This window comes from Nyctereutes procyonoides, unplaced genomic scaffold (genome assembly GCF_905146905.1).
Source record: "Nyctereutes procyonoides isolate TBG_1078 unplaced genomic scaffold, NYPRO_anot_genome, whole genome shotgun sequence".
NCBI classification, from domain to species: domain Eukaryota; kingdom Metazoa; phylum Chordata; class Mammalia; order Carnivora; family Canidae; genus Nyctereutes; species Nyctereutes procyonoides.
Window position 1 is genome coordinate 13186182 of NW_026575049.1, and position 19612 is coordinate 13205793.

The 19612-nt window shown below is 53.3% G+C and overlaps 1 protein-coding gene across 1 annotated transcript in view; it reads left to right on the plus strand.

Annotated features, from left to right (window-relative positions):
* LGR5 (leucine rich repeat containing G protein-coupled receptor 5) overlaps window positions 1-17823 on the plus strand; it is a 128314-nt gene extending 110491 nt beyond the window's left edge. The window contains exons 12-18 of the mRNA XM_055327817.1: window positions 3567-3632; window positions 4743-4814; window positions 8631-8702; window positions 9756-9881; window positions 10945-11090; window positions 12886-12969; window positions 15131-17823. Coding sequence (XP_055183792.1) covers window positions 3567-3632; window positions 4743-4814; window positions 8631-8702; window positions 9756-9881; window positions 10945-11090; window positions 12886-12969; window positions 15131-16119 — 1555 coding nt within the window. The 3' untranslated portion in view covers window positions 16120-17823. The remainder of the gene's footprint in view (window positions 1-3566; window positions 3633-4742; window positions 4815-8630; window positions 8703-9755; window positions 9882-10944; window positions 11091-12885; window positions 12970-15130) is intronic.
* The last annotated feature ends 1789 nt before the right edge of the window (window positions 17824-19612 follow it).

A 19612-nucleotide genomic window follows, 5' to 3' on the forward strand; every position in this document is an offset into this window, starting at 1 on the left:
ACAAAGTGCTCTCTCTGCGAGGGGGGAGGGTCGCAGGGGGTCGCGGGGGCCCCTCGTTCCCGAGGCCCACCCGTCCCCCGCGGGTTTCCACTGGCCCCAGCTCCTGCCAGCAAACGCGCCCGAACCAGCCTAGACGGTGTCGCTCCCCCGCGGGGCTGTCGGGGCACCGGGAGCCAGAAGGGCCGGAGCCCGTGGCGCCCACGTAGAACACCGGGACCGGCAGGGCAGGCCCACAGGCCGCGCTGGCGGCGAGCAGCGTTCCTCCGCTGCGGGGCGGGGGCGGGGCCGTGCAGGTGTGGGTGCGGGTGCAGGATGGGTGCGGGGCGGGGCGGGTGCAGGTGAAGGTGTGGGGCGGCTGCAGGGTGAGTGCAGGATGGGTGCGGGTGCAGGTGCGGGTGCAGGTGCGGGTGCGGTGCCTCCGCCTCACGCCCCCGGGGCAGAAACGGCTCCCAGGGGCCTTCCGGGCACGCGGAGCCCCCCACCCTCCCCTCTCTGAACAGTAGGTCCTGGGGGTTTGAAGGCCTTGTCCTGACCTTCCAGGCCCCCCCCCGCCCCGTTCCCACGCGAGGACCCTGAGCCTCCTGTCCCGGGCCCCGAGCCTCGCGAGCTCTTTCTCCCCGGGCACCCGGGCACTCGCAGCCTGTGGTTCCAGCGCAGGCCCCTAGTGGCGCAGCCACGGGCCGCTCAACGTGGGGTGGGAGGGCGGACCCTCGGCCACGGGCCCCCCCGCCCTCCGGCCCAACCCCGTGGTCTCGCACCCGCCACAGCCTCGGCGGGGGGGGGGGGTGAGGATGGGGGGATGGGGGTGGGGGGATGGGGCAAGCGCCATCTTCATCCCGCGCCGCCCGCGAGGTGTGATACCGACGAGGAGACCGGGAATTCGGTGCTGCAGGAGGGCAGCAGGGTCCGAGCTCGCCGCGGGGCCCGAGGAGCCGGTCTACACCGCAGGTGTCTCCGCTGCGGCCGGGGCAGGCCCCGCGAGAGGGGAGGCCGGCTGGCGGGAGGCTGGGGCCGCAGCCCAGCTCCGCAGGTACCCGCGGGGTGTCGTGGGCCAGTTACTCGTCCGCGCGGGGCTCCGTTTCCCCACCTGTGCGACAGAGACGCGGCCCTTCCCTCGGGGCAAGGCATGAGGGTCAAGGGGGCTACACCCACCCGGGAAGGGCATGAGGGTCGAGCGGGCTACACCCACCAGGGCTCACACCCAGAACACGAGCTCAGGCGGCCCCAGCTCCTCTGACCCCTCTCCCTTCCCTTAGGCCGTTCTTCCTCCTTTCTTTCTTTCTTTCTTTCTTTCTTTCTTTCTTTCTTTCTTTCTTTCTTTCTTTCTTTCCCTTTTTTTCTTTCTTTTTTGTATAAAGATTTTATTTATTAATTCATGACACACAGAGAGACAGGCAGAGACCCAGGCAGAGGGAGGAGCAGGGTCCCTGCAGGGAGCCCGATGCAGGACTGGAACCCAGGACCCCAGGGTCACGCCCTAGACAGAGGCAGGTGCTCCACCACCGAGGCCCCCCAGAGTCCCAGGCCCCTGGTCCTTCCCAGCCCCCCTCCTCCAGCTGAAAGGCCTGAGAGAGCAAACCCATCACCCGCAGGAGCTTGTCGCTCCCAATGTGCTTGGGCCTGTCACTGGGACTTGTTCATGGCGGGCGGAGCGGGCTTCTCCTCCAAGGGGAGAACTGAAGGGGCCCTACTGTGCGGCCACCTGCACTGGCCCAGATGAAGAACCAGGGGAGGCTGACAGTACAAGCCAGGGTCGCAGCCTCCACTACAGTCCAAGTGATGTTCTGGAAGCATCAGTGTACGAGCCCCCCACCTCAGGCTGCGGTCCTCACTGAGCACCTGTTACCCTCACCCCCAGGCCGCTTTGCCCCCATGGGAGGGCCTGGGCTGGGCCTGGCTCTCCCCACTAAGCAGCTGGTGACCTTAGCAAATTATTGGACATTGTGCAGTGGTGATCGGCGTCTCCCTCATGAGGGGACCACGGGGAGCAAATGAAATAACTTAGGGGGCAGCCCAGGTGGCTCAGCAGTTTAGCACAGCCTTCAGCCCAAGGCCTGATCCTGGAGTCCTGGGATCGAGTCCCACATCCGGCTCCCCACATGTACCTGCTTCTCCCTTGGCCTGTGTCTCTGCCTCTCTCTCTCTCTGTCTCTCATGATAAATAAATAAAATCTTAAAAAAAAAAGAAAGAAAGAAAGAAAGAAAGAAGAAAGAAAGAAAGAAAGAAAGAAAGAAAGAAAGAAAGAAAGAAAGAAAGAAAGAAATGAATTAGGTGACACCGTGAACATGGTGTCTATAGATGACAAGTGCTCAGTCGGTGTTAGCCGGGAAAATCATTAGGTGGAAGGTGGGTAGAAGGGGACACAGTGTCTATGTAGAAGGTTTTGTGCATCGTGGAGGAAGAGCCGCGCGGGCGGGTTTACGACCCCCGGGCCATCTGCAGATGAGTGAACCAAATCATGACTGGCTTTCATGAGACATATGTGCATTTTCTCACAACCACTGCTTTTTAAAAAATATACAGCATTTTGTTGACCAGGTGCATCTGTGCATAGGCATGGGGCCTGGTTTTGGGGTTTGTTCTTTTTTTCCTGTTTTTTGTTTGGTTTGGTTTAGTTTGGTCTCAAGCCTCTTGGATAAACTATGAATTTGTGTTTGCAAACAGCTTCATCTGCATTTTTATGTGTAGTAGGTAAACTGTATTTCTGTGTGAATTCCATTCATGCAGTAACTGTAGAAGGGAGTGATCGACTAGGAGAACAAGATCATGAAAAACCCTCCTCGAGCACAGTGTGGATTTTTCAGTTGCGTAGTGCTGATCTGGTTTTAAGAATTAGAATCAGGCATGAAAGTGTGTTAGTTGATTAGCTGATAACTTTTTAAACATGAGACAGGAATTTCTTTTAAAAGTATCTATGTTACTTTATCTACCAGCTTTCTTTTTTTTAAGCTTTCTGCAAATTACCACAGCTTGTTTTAGATTAGTTATATTATACCCTAAATACGTCCATATGTTTTTGTTATTCTGTAATTTGTTGAGTTTTGGCTGAAGACTTTCTTAGGTTGTTTTCCCCCTTTGCGGTGATTGATTTCAAAGTTAGTGCTACATTTTGAATTGTTGTTGGGTTGTTCTTTTGTGAGTTTGTTTTTTGGTTTTTGGCTTTTTTTTTTTAAGTTGATTAGAAAAGAACCAACAGTGATTCTCTTAGCTGTAGAGCTATAGCAGCGCTCAGGGAGGCACAAATCATTTAATTTAATTTAATTTGTAGTCATTTTGGTAAGATAATAGCTAGAACATTGTAGATCATCACTAACAAAATATAAATAAATCCGTTAAGCAACTTATTTAAATCAATTAAAGAAGCACAACAGCTACATTTCAGTGAATGTTTGGCTCTATGCTTAATCCAATAATGCCCGGGCCTACCGGCTCCACATCAGGGCCGGCGAGACGGTCAGGCTGGCCTTTGGGAGATGCGTCCCTGTGGACGGGAAAGGAGAGCAGAGCATGTTTCCTTAGGATTAATATGTAACAGACTTCCCCTTTCGTACCTTCTGTTTTCCAGAGATCTGTCTTACAACCTGCTGGAAGATTTACCCAGTTTTTCAGTCTGCCGGAAGCTTCAGAAAATGTACGTCTATACGAGTCTCTAAGTCGCCTGACAAAAAACAAGAGCCAAGACTCACATTTCCAAGGGTCACTGGTTTGCTTGCCCCGCGAGTCCCCGGGGAGACATTTGGCGCTTTCCCTTCTCACGCGCACAAGGTGTGACTGGGTAGGATGTCTATTAAGTTCGGGAAACATAGATAATATTATTTTACCAGGCATTTTACTGTAAGTAAAGCATTTATTATGCTTCCGCCCTTCCCCTTCCCCAAACTTGGCTTATGATGGAACTTTGGTGTCATTCGAGCCTTGAGTTTTTTTTAAGATGCTATTTATTTATTCATGAGAGACACACAGAGAGAGAGAGAGAGAGAGAGAGAGAGAGAGAGAGAGAGAGGCAGAGACACAGGTGGAGGGAGAAGCAGGCTCCATGCTGGGAGCCCGACGTAGGACTCGATCCCGGGTCCCAGGATCACGCCCTGGGCCGAAGGGCACGCTAAACTGCTGAGCCACCCGGGCTGCCCGAGCCTTGAATTTTTTTAAGCTTACATATCCAATGAGCAGTATTATTTGTAAAAATGGGAGGGATTGGGGTATGTTGGGGTGTTCGTTTCACAGCAGCCACCTCTAGAGGAGGTGCCACTTCCACATGAAACATTTTGAAACTCCTTCCTTAAAATTGCCTTCATAAAACGTCGGCTCTGCTGCTTTCAAGGCATACTTCAGTTTTGATCAGAACACTATTAACCATCTATCTTTTCCCATTTCATTTTTCTCTGAATGCCTTCGGGCACCTAAGAGAGAGAAAGAAGGGCAGAACTGTCCCTGAAAGGTAAGGGTTGGGTGCTCTTGAGGCCCAGAGGCAGAGCCAGGCACCACGTGGCTGAGCGATGCTCGCGTTTCTGGCGGAGGCCCACGTCCACCCGAGGAACTCCTGCCTCGAAAGAGGCAGTGCTGACATGTAAACGTTGGGATGCCGATGCCATTCTTTAGGCTAAGCAAGGTTGTTAAATCGGTCGCTTGATAGTCACCTGCTCCTTTGCGTGAGGGCAGCTAATCCCTCTGTAGCCCTTCTCCGAGGACTAATCTTTGAAGCCACTGACTCTGGATCAATCTTGGCCCTCTGTCATTTCAGAGACCTGCGACATAATGAAATCTATGAAATTAAAGCTGACACTTTCCAGCAGTTGCTTAGCCTCCGGGCGCTGTGAGTACCGCCTCCCGGCACCTTCCCCAGCCCCTTCCCCAGCATCCTCCCCCTACGCTGGCGTCCTTGGGCCTTTGTGCCGAGTTATGCTACATAAAGGCAAATATCTTGCTCGTGATCATGTCCAGGAATATATGCGAAAGCAGTAAATTTGCAGGCTTGGAATTTGGCTAAAGAAGAAGGAGGCCAAGTCATTGAATTGCCTACGAAACATGTGTCTGCCAGCAGCCCGGAATTGCTAGGGGTTGTTTCCCACACAGGGATGGGATGACCACCCAGTTCTTCCCACTTGCTCGTGTCTCCTGGGTGAACGGTTCCCAGTAGGTGTTGCAAAGGGCTTACGAATCATTGGGGGGTTGCGGGAAGGAAGGCGTCCCCACCCGCCTCCTCAGTCAGAATCTCAGGTGGTTCCTAACCATCTGCAAGTGAGCAAGTACCCCAAGGGTTGAGTACCACTGCCCTGGCAAACGCTCCTGTTGACCAGATGACTAAGAATTGTAAATAGAGTATCTAATTCCACTCCATGAGGGAAAACACCATCTATTAACCATACATTTAAAAAAAACAAAAAACAACAACAAAAAAAAAAAACATCTTGGTAACAGATTGTTTTCTGGGACAGTTAAATCTTTTTCATGTCAAAACTGAATTTCAATGTGATTATTCTGATGGATAATGACAATATCTAATCTTTAAATTCCGGTATATTTTCTTAAAAATGCTTTTCTCTCTAAAGTATTTCTTTGTGTTTTTTAAGGGTTATTTATTGGGGCACCTGGGTCCCTCAGTCAGTGAAGCATCTGCCCTCAGCTCAGGTCATGATCCCGGGGTCCTGGGGTGAGCCCCACATTGGGCTCCCTGCTCAGCGGGGCATCTGCTTCTCCCTCTGCCCCCACCCCCCCGCTCGTGCTCTCTCTCTCTCTCTCTCTCAAGTAATGAAAAAATTTTTTTAAAAAAAAAGGATTTATTTATTTATTTTAGAGAGTGAGGGAGAGTCAGGGGGAGGGATGGCAGAGAGAGAGGGGAGAGGATCTCAAGCAGACTCCCCCCGGGAACAGAGCCCCAGGCAGGGCTCCATCTCACCACCCTTAGATCATGACCTGAGCTGAAATCAAGAGTCCGATGCTCAACCCACTGAGCCGCCCAGGCGCCAACCTCCCCCCACCCGAAGTTCTTCTTAATACTTAAGAGACTATACCCTTGAAAAATAGTCTTTTTTTTTTTAGATTTTATTTATTTATTCATGAGAGAATAGAGAGAGAGAGAGGCATGAGATACAGGCAGAGGGAGAAGCAGGCTCCATGCAGGGAGCCCAACGTGGGACTCGATCTCGGGACCCCAGGGTCACTCCCTGGTCTGGAGGCAGACGCTCCACCGCTGAGCCTCCCAGGCGTCCCTACACCTTTGTAAAATAATATTTATCCTCAAAACATTTTAAATTTATCCTTAAGAATTATCTTCTCCTAAAAACTTACCACGAAAACTATCTTGTTCTGAATTTAAACGTGTTGCCCTTTCCCTACTTGTCACGAGTGTGAGCTTGTGAAGTGCTTGCACTTTTTTTTAACAGACGTAAAACAAAAATCCCTAACCTATTTCCATTACCTGCCATGGTCACCCATTTGGAGTTTTGGCTGCTTCCCAAAGTCAGTCCCATTTTAAATGGCGGATAGAGTTGGTAATGGTCCCTGCGGCCCCGGCAAGTCGCTGCTGTCGCAGAACTCCTGTCCCCACCGGAAATGCATATGTAGATTTTCTCACAGTCACACGAAATGAAAGGCGGCCCCCTACCGACAGCAGAAGGCCCTGAAGGCCAGAGTCTGAGTCCCCCTGAATTCCCGCAGCTCCTTAGAGCTCACGGGTCACCCACCTGTCCCCAGGTGGGCCAGGCTTCTGCCCTGGGTCCCCGCCCTCCTGAGCGGCCTGTGCCCCACGCCGCCCCGCTCTTCATCCCATCCTCCGCGTGCACTGTGGCTTGGGCACCAGCGTGGTCACCGCGCCCCCAGCCTTGGGGTCTCCTTCTAGGTGCAGGTGACCCTTCCCGCCCCGCCTTCAAACTGCGACCCCAGCCTGGTCCTGCAGCCCCCGATGCACCCAGGCGTCGCCAGGCCTCTGCCCCACAGTGGCCGTCCCCGGGGTCCCCAGCCCTGAGGCTTGTCCTGTGTGGCCCGCATAGCGCGGCCCTGGGTGGCCAGCACCCAAACCCCGAGCGCCCGGGCTCTCTCACCGTCTACTGAAGAGCTTCCAGCAGGTTCTGAGCCACAGCCGAGACCCTGTGTCATCTGGGCTCAGAGGCCAGCCCCTGACCTCATTCCACAGCTTTGAAAGAGACACTAACAGCCTGGGCCTCAGCCCCGAGCTGAGGGTTGGAGCCGCGCAGAAACAACACCCTGGGCTCCTAACCTCCCGGCGGTCAGTGTGCAGTCGTGACCTCGGTACCTGCAGCCAGAACGCGCACCTGGCCGCCCAGGGTGTGTCGGTGAGGGGCCTGGCGGGGCCAGCTTCCACCCGGCAGCCAGGGGGCAGGGGTCAAGGTCGCGGCCAGGGTCAAGGTAATGGCCAGGGCCGAGGAGGGGGCTACGCTGGAGAGTGGGGCGGGGATGACTTGCTCCCCTCGCCCTCGAGCTTTTGTGAGCTGCTGGAGGGCGCTCTCCTCCTCCCACTGCCCAGCCCCCGCTGGAGCTTCCCGCTGCCTCCACCCCCCCTTTGTGGCCAAAATCATTGTCGGTTCCCAGACCCATGATGGACCAAAATAAGACGTTTCATCCAGGTTAGGGAGCCTTTCACATGCGACTATGAATGTTCTGCGAAGAGCATCTCCCTAGGGAAACGCAGGAGGGCCGGCCTCATACGAGCCACCGGGAAGTGGATGGTGGCCGCTTTCAGGTTCCTCACAGGCCTACACCTTGGTTATCCCCATTAGTTAAGCATTTCACTTTAGTTTTTAAAGATTTTACTTATTTATGCATGAGAGACACAGAGACAGAGAGGCAGAGACGCAGGCAGAGGGAGAAGCAGGCTCCCTGGGAGGAGTCCAACGCAGGACTCGATCCCAGGACCCCGGGGTCACGCCCTGGGCCCAAGGCAGATGCTCCACCACTGAGCCCCCTGGGCATACCCAGTTCTGCATTTTAAAAATACAAAATTTAAGTTCATTTTTCCTTTCTTTGAAATGTGTAAGTTCTTATTCCTGCTGAATAATCTCCATTTCAGTGCGTGTGTGTAGGGGGTGTGAATTGTAGGTTTTTCCTGGTTATCAAAGAATTTGACTTCCCAACGTATTAGCCCCTTTTTGATTTATTTTGCAGTTAAGAATTTAAATGTGCATCTCTGTTACTGGGATTTTTTTTTTAATACTTCTCAGTGTATCTCCTGCGGCCCCGACGTACCTGACAATATGCACAGCGTGTGGCTCAGTTTCATTACGTTTCCAGGATGTTCTCCAAGTTTACTTGGTAGTCAGAGGAAGACCCTCCAAAGCTGAGGTCCCTAACTCCTCCTCTGTCCCCACTCATCTCAGAATTGCCCTCATAAAATCTAACGAGCATGTTTAAGTCAACTTTTTAGCAGAGTAAAATCTAAAATATCCTCTTGAATAATATTCCCTTGATTAATTTAAAACAAGATTGATGCAAAGCTCCAGCCTTAGTCACTTTGTACTATAGACATCTGTATCTCGAGGCTGATGTGATGGGCTAAGTGTTTTGTCCTGAATGAAAGCTAAGTTTTGGCAGAAGAATGAATATATGTGGTAAAACTTCACACTATATATATATAATCCTCTCACTTGCCTTTCTTCTTTTTTTTTTTTAATAGGAATTTAGCCTGGAACAAAATTGCCATCATTCATCCCAATGCATTTTCCACGTTGCCATCTCTAAGAAAGCTGTGAGTGTTTCATGGCTCGTTGATGGCATATTTTACGTAATTGGGGGCCACCTAAATTCATCGGAAACATTGGTTTTGCTGAAGAGGCCACGATGCACACACTGCCCGGCCCTTAGTGCTCTGCACCCTGGAGCTGGATGGGACCAGGGGGAGCCCCCACCCCTGCTGACCCTCCCCCAGGAGACCCTCCCTCCTCCAAGGCCCCCCCCCCACCAAGGCCACATGGGCCCTGACCCGCTAATTGACGATCTGCGTGGCAGCTGGTTCTGGTTATTGAGGTGAAATTTTCCATTTTCTCTGAGCAGTCAGGTGGGGCGGAATAGATGTCATTTCAGTTCCAAAGGGTTTTCTTTTCTTTTCTTTTTATATTTTATTTATTTATTCATGAGACAGAGAGAAAGAGGCAGAGACACAGGCAGAGGGATAAGCAGGGTCCCCATTGGGAGCCCGATGCAGGACTCGATCCCAGGACCCCAGGGTCACATCCTGGGCCCAAGGCAGATGCTCAACCACTGAGCCCCCAGGTGCCCCCCAAAGGGTTTTCATTTCCTATTTGCCATCCCGACGAAGAGGTTTCCTGTCCCGATTCTCCTCTGCGCGGGACTCCCTCCAGCCTGTCCTTTGTCGACTGGACCGAGAGGGAAGGAGCTGGTCAGCCAGGGGCGCAGGGACCCAAGGGACTAAACCCGCAGCGCCTCCCCCACCCCTAGCTGAATCCGCTCCACCGCACTTCTCAGATGACCTGTAGCTCCTTCTGATGTCTGATGTCCCCACCAGGCAAAATGCAGCTGAACGCAGAAATGACAGTGCAGGTGCCCCAGAGACATCCCCCCGGCCCTGCAACTCTGATCGTAAACCGAAAAGTTATCAGGAGCTAAGCCCAAAATGGTTATTTCTACCGCCAGGGTATGGACCCTGCTTAGGTGTCCTTATGGAGCAGTTTAATAATCTTTAGGTTGCTTTTTTCTTTTTTTCTTTTCTTTTCTTTTTTTTTTAACATCGACGCTTTCTGCTAACACAGACCAAAAGCCAATTGTTGTTGATGTTTTGCAGGGACCTGTCGTCCAACCGCCTGTCGTCCTTTCCTGTAACGGGGTTACATGGTTTAACTCACTTAAAATTAACAGGAAATCATGCCTTACAGAGCTTGATATCATCTGAAAACTTTCCAGAACTCAAGTGAGTTTGTCATTAAAACTAATAAGATACATTTGTGGTCATGCGAAATAATAGACGTGTTAGAGTGGTTTTCGAAATTTATGAGGTCATGGGACTCCTTTGAATTGCATTTCATGCCCTCAAGTCCCCCACCCCTGCGGCACGGTTAGGACGAGCCCTGCAGGGGGAGAGCGTCATCCTGACCACAGTTCCTTTCTTCCTTGAAGATGCCCCCCCTCCACCCCCCCGCATCCTAGCCTTCACCGGGAGAGTTGGAAAACCACCGATCCATGGGGTAGAAACTAGGACACGTAATTAAATAACATTATAACATGATCGCAGTCCTGCTTACTTTTTAAGATTTACCTAGCTTGTTGTACGTTCTAATAAAATGTCCGAAATGGCTATTTCTTTGAGGAAGTAATGCTCTTTAAAACCTGTTGTGCGTATTACTGTTTAAAAAAAATCCCTTGAAAGACCATATATATACATATATGTATGTAGTAGGTGTGTGGGGGGGTACATATACATACATATTTTTTTAAGCCACACTACATTTTACATGCTTTTAGAACCATAACCCCAAAAGAGATTTAGGAAGGGAGAAGAGAGTAAAAAAATCTGAAAATGCCCCCAAACAACTTTTTATTGTATTTCCTTCGTTGTTTGCGATGTATTTTTAACGGTTAGAACCGCAGTACGTATACGGACTTACATCATGTTCTCACTGCTTTACCTTATGTCACCCTAAAAGCACTTTTTAATGGTGCTACAATTTTCCTAGCAGTTCTTTTTCGACTTCCTTATTATGGAAATTCCCAAGCACCGAAGTAGAGACAATAATAGAATCTGTGCATCGCCCAAGCTCAGCAACTATCAACATTTCATGGCAATAACTTTTAATGACTCCGTTGTTATTATAAATAGCGCAGTAATGAACATCTTTGTACACAGTCATTATTTTAGATTATTAATTAAGGCTAAGACCCAAAAGCAGAATTAATGAGTGAAAGAAGATGAAGACGGTATTTGACAACCTGTGTCTTTAAGCCTGTGTTTTTTGCTTGGTTTCGTTCATTTGAAGGGTCATAGAAATGCCTTATGCTTACCAGTGTTGTGTATTTGGGGTGTGTGAGAATGTCTATAAAATCTCCAATCAGTGGACTAAGGATGACAACAGCAGTACGGATGACCTTCATCAGAAGGATGCCGGGATGTTTCAAGTTCAAGGTAAGACCTGCTACGTCACAGTGATGAAATCCTATCCAGAAGGGTCTTGAAAAATCATCAAACGGGTCATCTGAACTCGGGACAAGTCCCTATGTAAGCAGCCCCAGCAAGTTGGGACTCAATCCCAGTATTTAGAGACCCCCAGAGAAAGAGAAATACCCCTTAAGTTTCACTCTAAAAGTTCATCTTTTCTGTAGGTGACTCCTTCATACTTTTATTAATAATTCGATTCCCCCTTAGCATGTACTATCCTCAGGGATAATTCTTAATTATCACCAGTATTTTCACAAACTTTTATTTTATTTTTTTCACAAACCTTTAAAAGGGCCTCCTCCTCATTGGCTTTATTTTTTTAGCCGTGTTTCTGAGCGTCCTTCTCCAGAAGATAAAATCCATTTTTATTCTTACGGCCTGAGAGAAGTGGACCGTACAGGCACTTAGACGCCTCCGCATGGGAGCAGAAGGGCCTAAACACCCCACTTCTTAGCCAACTAATTCTGAAACGTTCTCCCCTCCTACCCCCCGCAAAGGTATCTGTCAGGAAGGTGAAATGAGATAATGTCTGTAAGGCACTTGGCTCCCCTTGAAGTAAGAGCTTACTTAAACAGACAGCAATGCCCCTGAAACCACACGTGTGGGAACGGGGAGACGCCACGCGGCTCCCACTCGCCTCTCCCTGCCAGCCTTGCAAGTTTGCACAGAGTTGCACAGACGGGCTTCTCCTCCATTGGGCCCTAATGATCTCTTGATTCCCAAGCAAGTGTGATTGTGTCTGAGTGTTACTTCATTTATTTTTCTTTTAAAGATTTTATTTATTTATTTGACAGAGAGAGAGAGAGACAGAGACAGAGAGCACAGGCAGGGGGAGCAGCAGGCAGAGGGAGGGGGAGAAGCAGGCTCCCCACTGAGCAGGGAGCCCGATGCGGGGCTCAATCCCAGGACCCCGGGATCATGAACGGAGTCGAAAGCAGACGCTCATCCGACCGAGCCAGCCAGGCGCCCCACCATTTCTTCATGTACACACATCAGTTTAAGGAGCTGATATTGTAGCCCGTGGCTTTTTTGTTTGAGGCCACAGCAGGCATCTCACTTGGGTTTTTCCCTGAGTTTTTGCTCCCTGCCCCATCCATGCTGATTTTTACTATAGTCACTCAGGGGAAAAAAAAAAAAAAAAGTAAGCATGCCTCGCGTGTGCCAGGATACACGATAACAAGAAAGACAACGTTCTTCAAGGAGTTTATTTTTAAGGGCAGTGATGCCGTGTGTTGGATCACAAAGCTCCCATTGCAGAAATAGGCGCTAAACCGAGCACCACTTGTGTCCTGCTTGGTCCTCTGTTAAGCACAATCTCCCAGAAAGGCTGAACTCACTGCACCTGGTTCTCCTTCTTGGGCCCCGAGAGTACAGCCCAGAACATTTGCCACGAGGCTCCCCCGGTGTTGGGGGGTTGGCACCCAGTGTGAGGTCAGTGCGGTTCGGGGCCCTCGTGAGCTGCAGGGAACAAGAACAGAATGAGAGCTGAGGCGCTACGGCGGGGGGGGGGGGGCGGCTGGGGCTCCCTCCCTCACCCCCGTTTCCCCGGAATCCTGTGTCATCCAGTAGCTTGAGAACATCCCCAGGGAACCTCGTAATAGATTGCAAGAAAGCCAGAGCCCAGGGGAATGTGGGACCCTTGGCCTTCAGTTCCCTTGGTGCCATCCCGTGTCTCGAGGATAATGCAGGCCTCTCTCCCCTGGGATGTGGTCTCCAGCCAAGAGACCCAGAACCCCCATTACAGGGCTTCTCGTTCCTGCAGATGAGCGGGATCTTGAAGATTTCTTGCTGGACTTTGAGGAAGACCTGAAAGCCCTCCACTCGGCGCAGTGCTCACCTGCCCCAGGTGAGCCGAGCAGCGTCCCCGCCCTGCCCCTGAGGTTGGGGTGACATACCCGCCACCTGTCCCAGCAGAATTGCTTCCGAGGCTCTTCTATCCCTCCCGTGGGAACCTTTAGGATAGAGACGCCCATGCCCTGGGGTCGGTGTCCGGTCATAGGGTTGCTGCGGAAGACCTTTGACTCAGATCAGTGAAAACGGAGGAATCAGTCGGGTAGTTAAAAGCATATGCCAGTTTTTAAAAGATTTTATTTATTTACCTACTTATTTGAGGCAGAGGGAGGGAGGGAGCATGGGGTGGGGGTGTCCTTGAGCAACAGATGGGGAGGCAAAGTCTCTCGAGCCACCTCCCCGCTGACCCCGGACCAAACCAGGGACAGCGACGCGGGCCCTGAGCCTCAGTTAGAGTCTGACCCTAACCCACAGAGACACCCAGGCGCCTCACCTGAGCATCTGCCTAGATATTGGCCATCCAGCCTGAGCTGGCACACAGCTGTCTTGCTTCACGTCATCAGTTTTTTAAATTTGTATTTATTCACGAGAGACACACAGAGAGAGGCAGCGACACAGGCAGAGGGAGAAGCAGGCTCCCCGCGGGGCCCTCTATGTGGGACTTGATCCCTGTGTTCCGGGATGACACCCTAAGCCGAGGGCAGGTGCTCCACCGCTGAGCCACCCGGGCGTCCCTATCACTTATTTTTTTAAAGTGTCATCTTCCCTAAATAGCCATTTGATTAAAGCAAGTAACAGTCCATACAGACCAGCAAAATCCTGTATATGGACCTCACAGCGCTGTCCCAGTCCCAGGAACAGGGTGGGCCAGGCGAAAGGAAAACAAGAACAGCCAAGAAGGGCTGAGATCTTAGTTTCAACAACTAGCCTGTCTTGCTCTCAGACATCAAATGTCCTTATCAACCTGAGACCAGGTTTTCCTGAAATGCACGTCTACACTACCCACCCTGCCTCTTCTACTCCTACTACTCGAGCATCTACTCGAGATGCTCTTTCTCTGCTTCCAAAACATTCCTGAGGCATTCTAGAAAAACATGTAGAGGGAAGCCCCGGAGAGCTGGCCCTGCAGCTGGCCCCAGTCCTCCGTCCCTGGGGGACTGGGATCAAGGGACTTAAATCCCACCCCCCCACCCCCACCCCCCGCGGTTCTCTGCGTATAGCTGCTCCAGCAGGCAGCCTGTGTTGGCAGGAGGAGGGGGAGGGGAGGAGGGAGGAGGAGAGGAAGGGAGGGGGAGTGGAGGGGGGAGAGGAGGGGTTGTTGGGGGGCAGGGGAGCAGCCTCAAGGTGCCTGGAGGGGCGGAGGTGGGGAGGGGCTTCCCGGGGAAGCAACAGCGAGGTGCCTGGAAGGCGGGGTGGTGGTAGGGGGGTGGCCTGTGGGGGGGGAGCCGCCACAGGTGTTTGAAGGGCGGGGCGAAGGTGGGGAGGGTGTGTGGGGGCAGCCGCAGGTGCTTGGGGGGGCTGGAGGGGCGGGGTGGGGGAATGAGGGGGCGTGGGCGTGTGTCCGAGGGAGCCGCTGCAGGGGCTGTGGAGTCTGGGGGTGGGGGTTCGGGGTTGGGGTAGGTGGAGGGCGTGTGTCTCAGGGGGAGCCACCGCAGGTGCTTGGGGGACCGGGGCATGGGAGGGGCTGGGGGGCGGGGGGGGGTGGAGGGCCGGGGCGTGGGAGGGTGGAAGGTCTGGGGTTGGGGGGGCGTGTGTCCCGGGGAGCAGCCTCCAGGTGCTGGGGGGGGGTGGAGGGCGGGGAGGGGGTTGGGGGAGGCGCACGTCCAGGGGGCCAGGGGGCTGGGGGGTCGGGGGGGGGGTGGAGGTCCTGGGCTGGGGGGCCGTGTCCCGGGAGCGGCGTCCAGGTGCGTGGAGGTCCGAGTGGGGGGGGCAGCCTCCAGGTGCTGGGGGTGGAGATGGGGGGGGAGGCCGTGTCCCGGGAGCGGCGTCCAGGTGCTGGGGGTGGAGGTGGGGGGGAGGCCGTGTCCCGGGAGCGGCGTCCAGGTGCTGGGGGTGGAGGTGGGGGGGGGGAGGCCGTGTCCCGGCAGCGGCCTCCAGGTGCTGGGGGTGGAGATGGGGGGAGGCCGGCCGTGTCCCGGGAGCGGCGTCCAGGTGCTGGGGGCGGAGCTCCCGGTCCCGCCGGGCCCTGCTGACGCCCCCGCTCCCTCCGCCCGCAGGCCCGTTCCAGCTGTGCGAGGACCTGCTGGGCAGCTGGCTGACGCGCGTGGGCGTGTGGACCGTGGCGGTGCTGGCGCTCGGCTGCAACGCGCCGGTGGCGTGGACGGCGCTGCGGGCCCCGGCGGGCGCGTGGCCGGCGCAGCGGCTGCTGGGCTGGCTGGCGGCCGCCGACCTGCTGACCGGGGCGGCGAGCGCGGCGCGGGCGGCGGTGGACGCGGCGACGTTCGGCAGCTTCGCCCGGCACGGCGCGCGCTGGGAGCAGGGCGGCGGCTGCCGGCTGCTGGCGTGCGTGTCGCTGTTCGCGGCGCAGGCGGCCGTGTTCGTGCTCACGGCGGCGGCGCTGCAGCGGGGCGCGCGGGGCGCGCGGGGGGCGCGGGGCGCGCGGGCGGGGCCGCTGTGCGCGCTGCCGGCGGCGGCCGTGGCGGCGGGGCCGCTGCTCGGGGCGGCGGCGCGGGGCGCGTCCCCGCTGTGCCTGGCGCTGCCCCCGGGCGGCGCGGGCCCGGCGGCCTTCGCGGCGGCGCTGCAGCTGCTGAACGGCGCGTGCTCGGCGGTGATGGGCGCGGCGGCGGCGCGGCTGCTGTGCGCGCCCGCGGGGGACGCGGCGGCCCGGCACGCGGCGCTGCTGCTGCTCGCCAACTGCGTGCTGTACTGGCCGCCCGCGCTGCTGCGCCTGTGCGCGCTGCTCGGCGTGGCGGCCGCGGGCCCCGAGCTCAGCAGGTTCGTGCTGCTCGTGCTGGCGCCGCTGCCCGCCTGCCTCAACCCGCTGCTCTACATCCTCTTCCACCCGCACTTCAGGCCGGCGCCGGCGGGCGGCCCGCGGCGGCCCAGGCCCAGGGAGCCCAGCCTGGCGTCCGTGAGCTCCGACGACGCCGACAAGCAGGCCCCCGGCGACGCCACGCAGGCCCTGGTCGCCGCGGCCCGCGACCCGCCGCGCCCCGGCCCGCAGGGCTGCCGCCTGCCCTCCGTGCCCTTCGTGCCGTGCCTCTGACCCGGCCCCCGCCCCGGGGGCGCGCCCCCGCCCCCCCCCCCGCGGGGGAGGATGACGATGAGGACGAGCTTGAGGATGGGGACGAGCCGCCCCCGCGGGCAGCGCAGGCCCCACCCCGGCCCCCGGGCCGCCGCCGCCGCTGCTGTGCAGGCCCCGGTGCCGCAGAGCCTTCCCGGAAGATGCTCCACGGTTCCAACCCGCCCGGCTGACGACTTGGGGGACGGGGGCGGGGGCGAGCCACCTGCCCACCAAAGACGACCTAGACCCGAAAAGACGCTCAGATAGAAGGTGGTTGCAGGTGGTTGCGGAAGGCGGCCCCCAGCGGGCAGGAAGGAAAGGCCGGACCCGCAGGACTCTGCTTTTAATGCCCGCCCTTTGCCCTTCCTCACAAAGGATCCTTCCAGGCCCCCCCCCCCCCCACAGTGGATAATGCAAGGCTTCAGGAGCTACAGTCACGTCTTAGACCCTTAGAAGATGGTTGCAGCTCTTTGCAGAAGACAGTCCTCAACAGGCAGTAAGGAAAGACCATGACCCGTAGGACTGTTTTTAATGCCCCCGCCCTTTGCTCTTCCTCACAAAGGATCCTTCCAGGCCCCCCCCCCCAGTGGATAATGCAAGGCTTCATGAGCTACAGTCATGTCAGTCTTAGAGACGCCAGGTTTTATCTATCAGCAGATGGTTCCTGCTGATGTACAACTGCCTACAAGTGCTTCGAAAGGAACATGAGCTTAGATGCCTAGGTGGCCACCGAGGCTCTCAGGGTAGGAGCCAGGTCTGCTTTGTCGCATTCATGGTCGCCTCCTTGCGGTGCAGAGCTCAGAATAAAAGTCCATTGCCAGCGATATATACCTGGGAAAGACGGCGAGCAACCTGGGAGGGGTTTGGGTGGGTGGGTGGTTGATTGGTTGGTCTTCAGGGGAGTGCAGGCTCCTTGCAGGAGGCTTTATCAGGTGGCTTGAACCGATGTGCATCTTAAGGAACTGATCCAACACAGACCAGCACAAGTGAAATCCACTGGCATAGAAGCTTCTCGCACACATATTGCTGTAGCTCCATGCAATGATGACTGAAACCACTTTGGACTCAACCGGGGACGTGGTGACGTAGCCTTTTTACTTAGCTTGGTTTTAGCTGTGTTGTCTCTGGACCAACCCACTTGATGTCAGGAACATGACTTCTCTGCTTACCCCATACGTAATACAGGTGTTAAGTATCTTACGAAGCAAGATCATTAAATACTAAAGGTCAAAGGATTAATTTGTAACGTCTATTATACTACATTAGCTTCAATACATCCAAACCAAAAGACCGTTAGGTAGATTTATTTTTATATAAGCATGTTTATTTTGATCAGATGTTTTAACTTGGAATTGAAAAAAATACATTTATGAGATGTTTTATAAGATGTGTAAATATAGAATTGTATTTATTACTACAGCAAAGATTCAGTAACACAGAGGACCATGATAATGAACCATGTACAGTGGCATAATCTTCCGTATATATTGTGTTTCTCTGCCCATTTTCTTAAAACTCATTAACTGTATATAATATGTGTAAATGTATAGTACTTGTAAATAGATCCCAAACTTGCTTTTCTATTGGGTACAAAATAAGATAAATTTGTAATAAAATGTGTGACTATAAAACAAGATATCTTCAGCTCTTTTATTGAGCCCAGAGGCGAATATATGATCTCCTGAATGTTTGTTTTTGTGTTTTTTTGATGAATAAGTACCTCTGCTACGTATTTGCACCTTAACATTTTAGGTATTGTGGACTTATCTTAAGAAGCAAATCCCCCACAAGAACAAATCAAGGTGTCTCTACCAACTCCCGGATCGTGTTAAGTGGGGCTAACAAGCAATTTTATCATGGCAAACGACTTGGTAAAGTTTACTGCCCCCAGTGCGGATTTGGATTTCATAGCCAGAACCTATTTCTTTTGCAGTTTAAGAAGAAAGAAAAAAAAATCCACAGCTAGAAAGAAATATATAAATAACAAATCACTGTTAAAATCATTCAACATGAAGATGAGTTTTTCTATCCATCCTCCCTTTAAGAAAAGCAACCACATTTCATGACCACGTGAAGGCCAAGACGTCTTCCAAGGACTCAAAGAAATGCGCTGTTGCCCTTCAGTTCCCATCCCCCGACACATAAGAAATGAAATGATTTTCCCAACATCCTGTGCCAAACCCTCCCCGTTCCAGCGGGGACTCCAGCTGCCCCCATGCGGGTTGCTAAGCGAGGCTGTCAAGTCTGGTTGGAGGCCCAGCCTTGTCCCATATTTAATTTGACCCATATTTACTGAACACTGAGTCCCCGGCCCTGAGCTCACCACCACCCGTCCTGTGTAACCATATGCCTCAACCTAACCACCCTACCAGGCATCCAGTGGTGTCTACTGGGCCACCCGCACTTGGTTTGTCTTCATCTAACACCAGGGTTCTCACATGAGCTCCTTCCTCAGACCCCAGACAGTGGACACAAAAGTTGCCTCTAGAACAATGGAGCTCAGTCCTCCTTCTCAACGTACTTGCTTTTGGGTACCTGAAATTAGGGACCAGTCCCACAGCCTGCCTCTTTCTGCCCCACTCAAGAAAACACAAGTCGGTGATGTAGCTTTTTTTTTAAGGGAGGGGGAAATCCAATCTGATGTGTTCCTTTAAAAATCCACAAACTCTATGACTTTGTTAGCAAAACCTAGTTAAGATACTCCTCCCACCAAACAGGCCCTATCAGCGTCCCATAAATGCTCTCCACTGTATTATGGCAAATGGGAACGGCTGGAATTGCATCGGCAAATAAATAGACCTAGAGTGAGAAGCAGGAAAGACACAATCGATCGGCGACCGATGGAACAGCAGCAAAAACAAAGACCAGAGGACTGTCAACTGGGGGGCTAGTCTAGAGTAGGGGAGTAACTGTGTTTTCAAGATGGATTTGCTCATTCGACAAATACCGTGTGCCCGCGATGAGCCACGTCCTGTCCTGGGGTTTCTTCGCCAAGCCTGGTCTGGAATTTGCACCCTAGGGGCGGTGAGGTAGACAGTTCGCAAATATAAACGAGGAAATACGCGATAGGAACCCGAGTGAAGGAAAGGAAGCTTCAACAGCATGGCAGCAGTGACTGGCCACTCTAGACGGCCTCTCCAAAGATTTTTTTTTCAGATTCCTTTGAATATAGAGCTCAAGAAAAGGTGCCCAGAAAGGCACCTTTTAAACTAAGATATTATTCACAAAGGAGCTACCTTCGCTTTACCATTCAACCGGTGACGTCAGTAAAACTCATCGTTTTTAGTCTCCCTCTTCATAGGTCACCCCCAACAAATCGTTTTAAATGACATTCTAATATAAAAATAGGTGGCTGTTACTGCACATAATTTTTTCTCACAACTACTGCTAGAGAAAATCATTCTCGTACAAAAAAGAAAACATCTTTTCATTTTGTTTTGGCCCAAAGTGGAAAAGCAAGGTAGTGAAAAGCAAT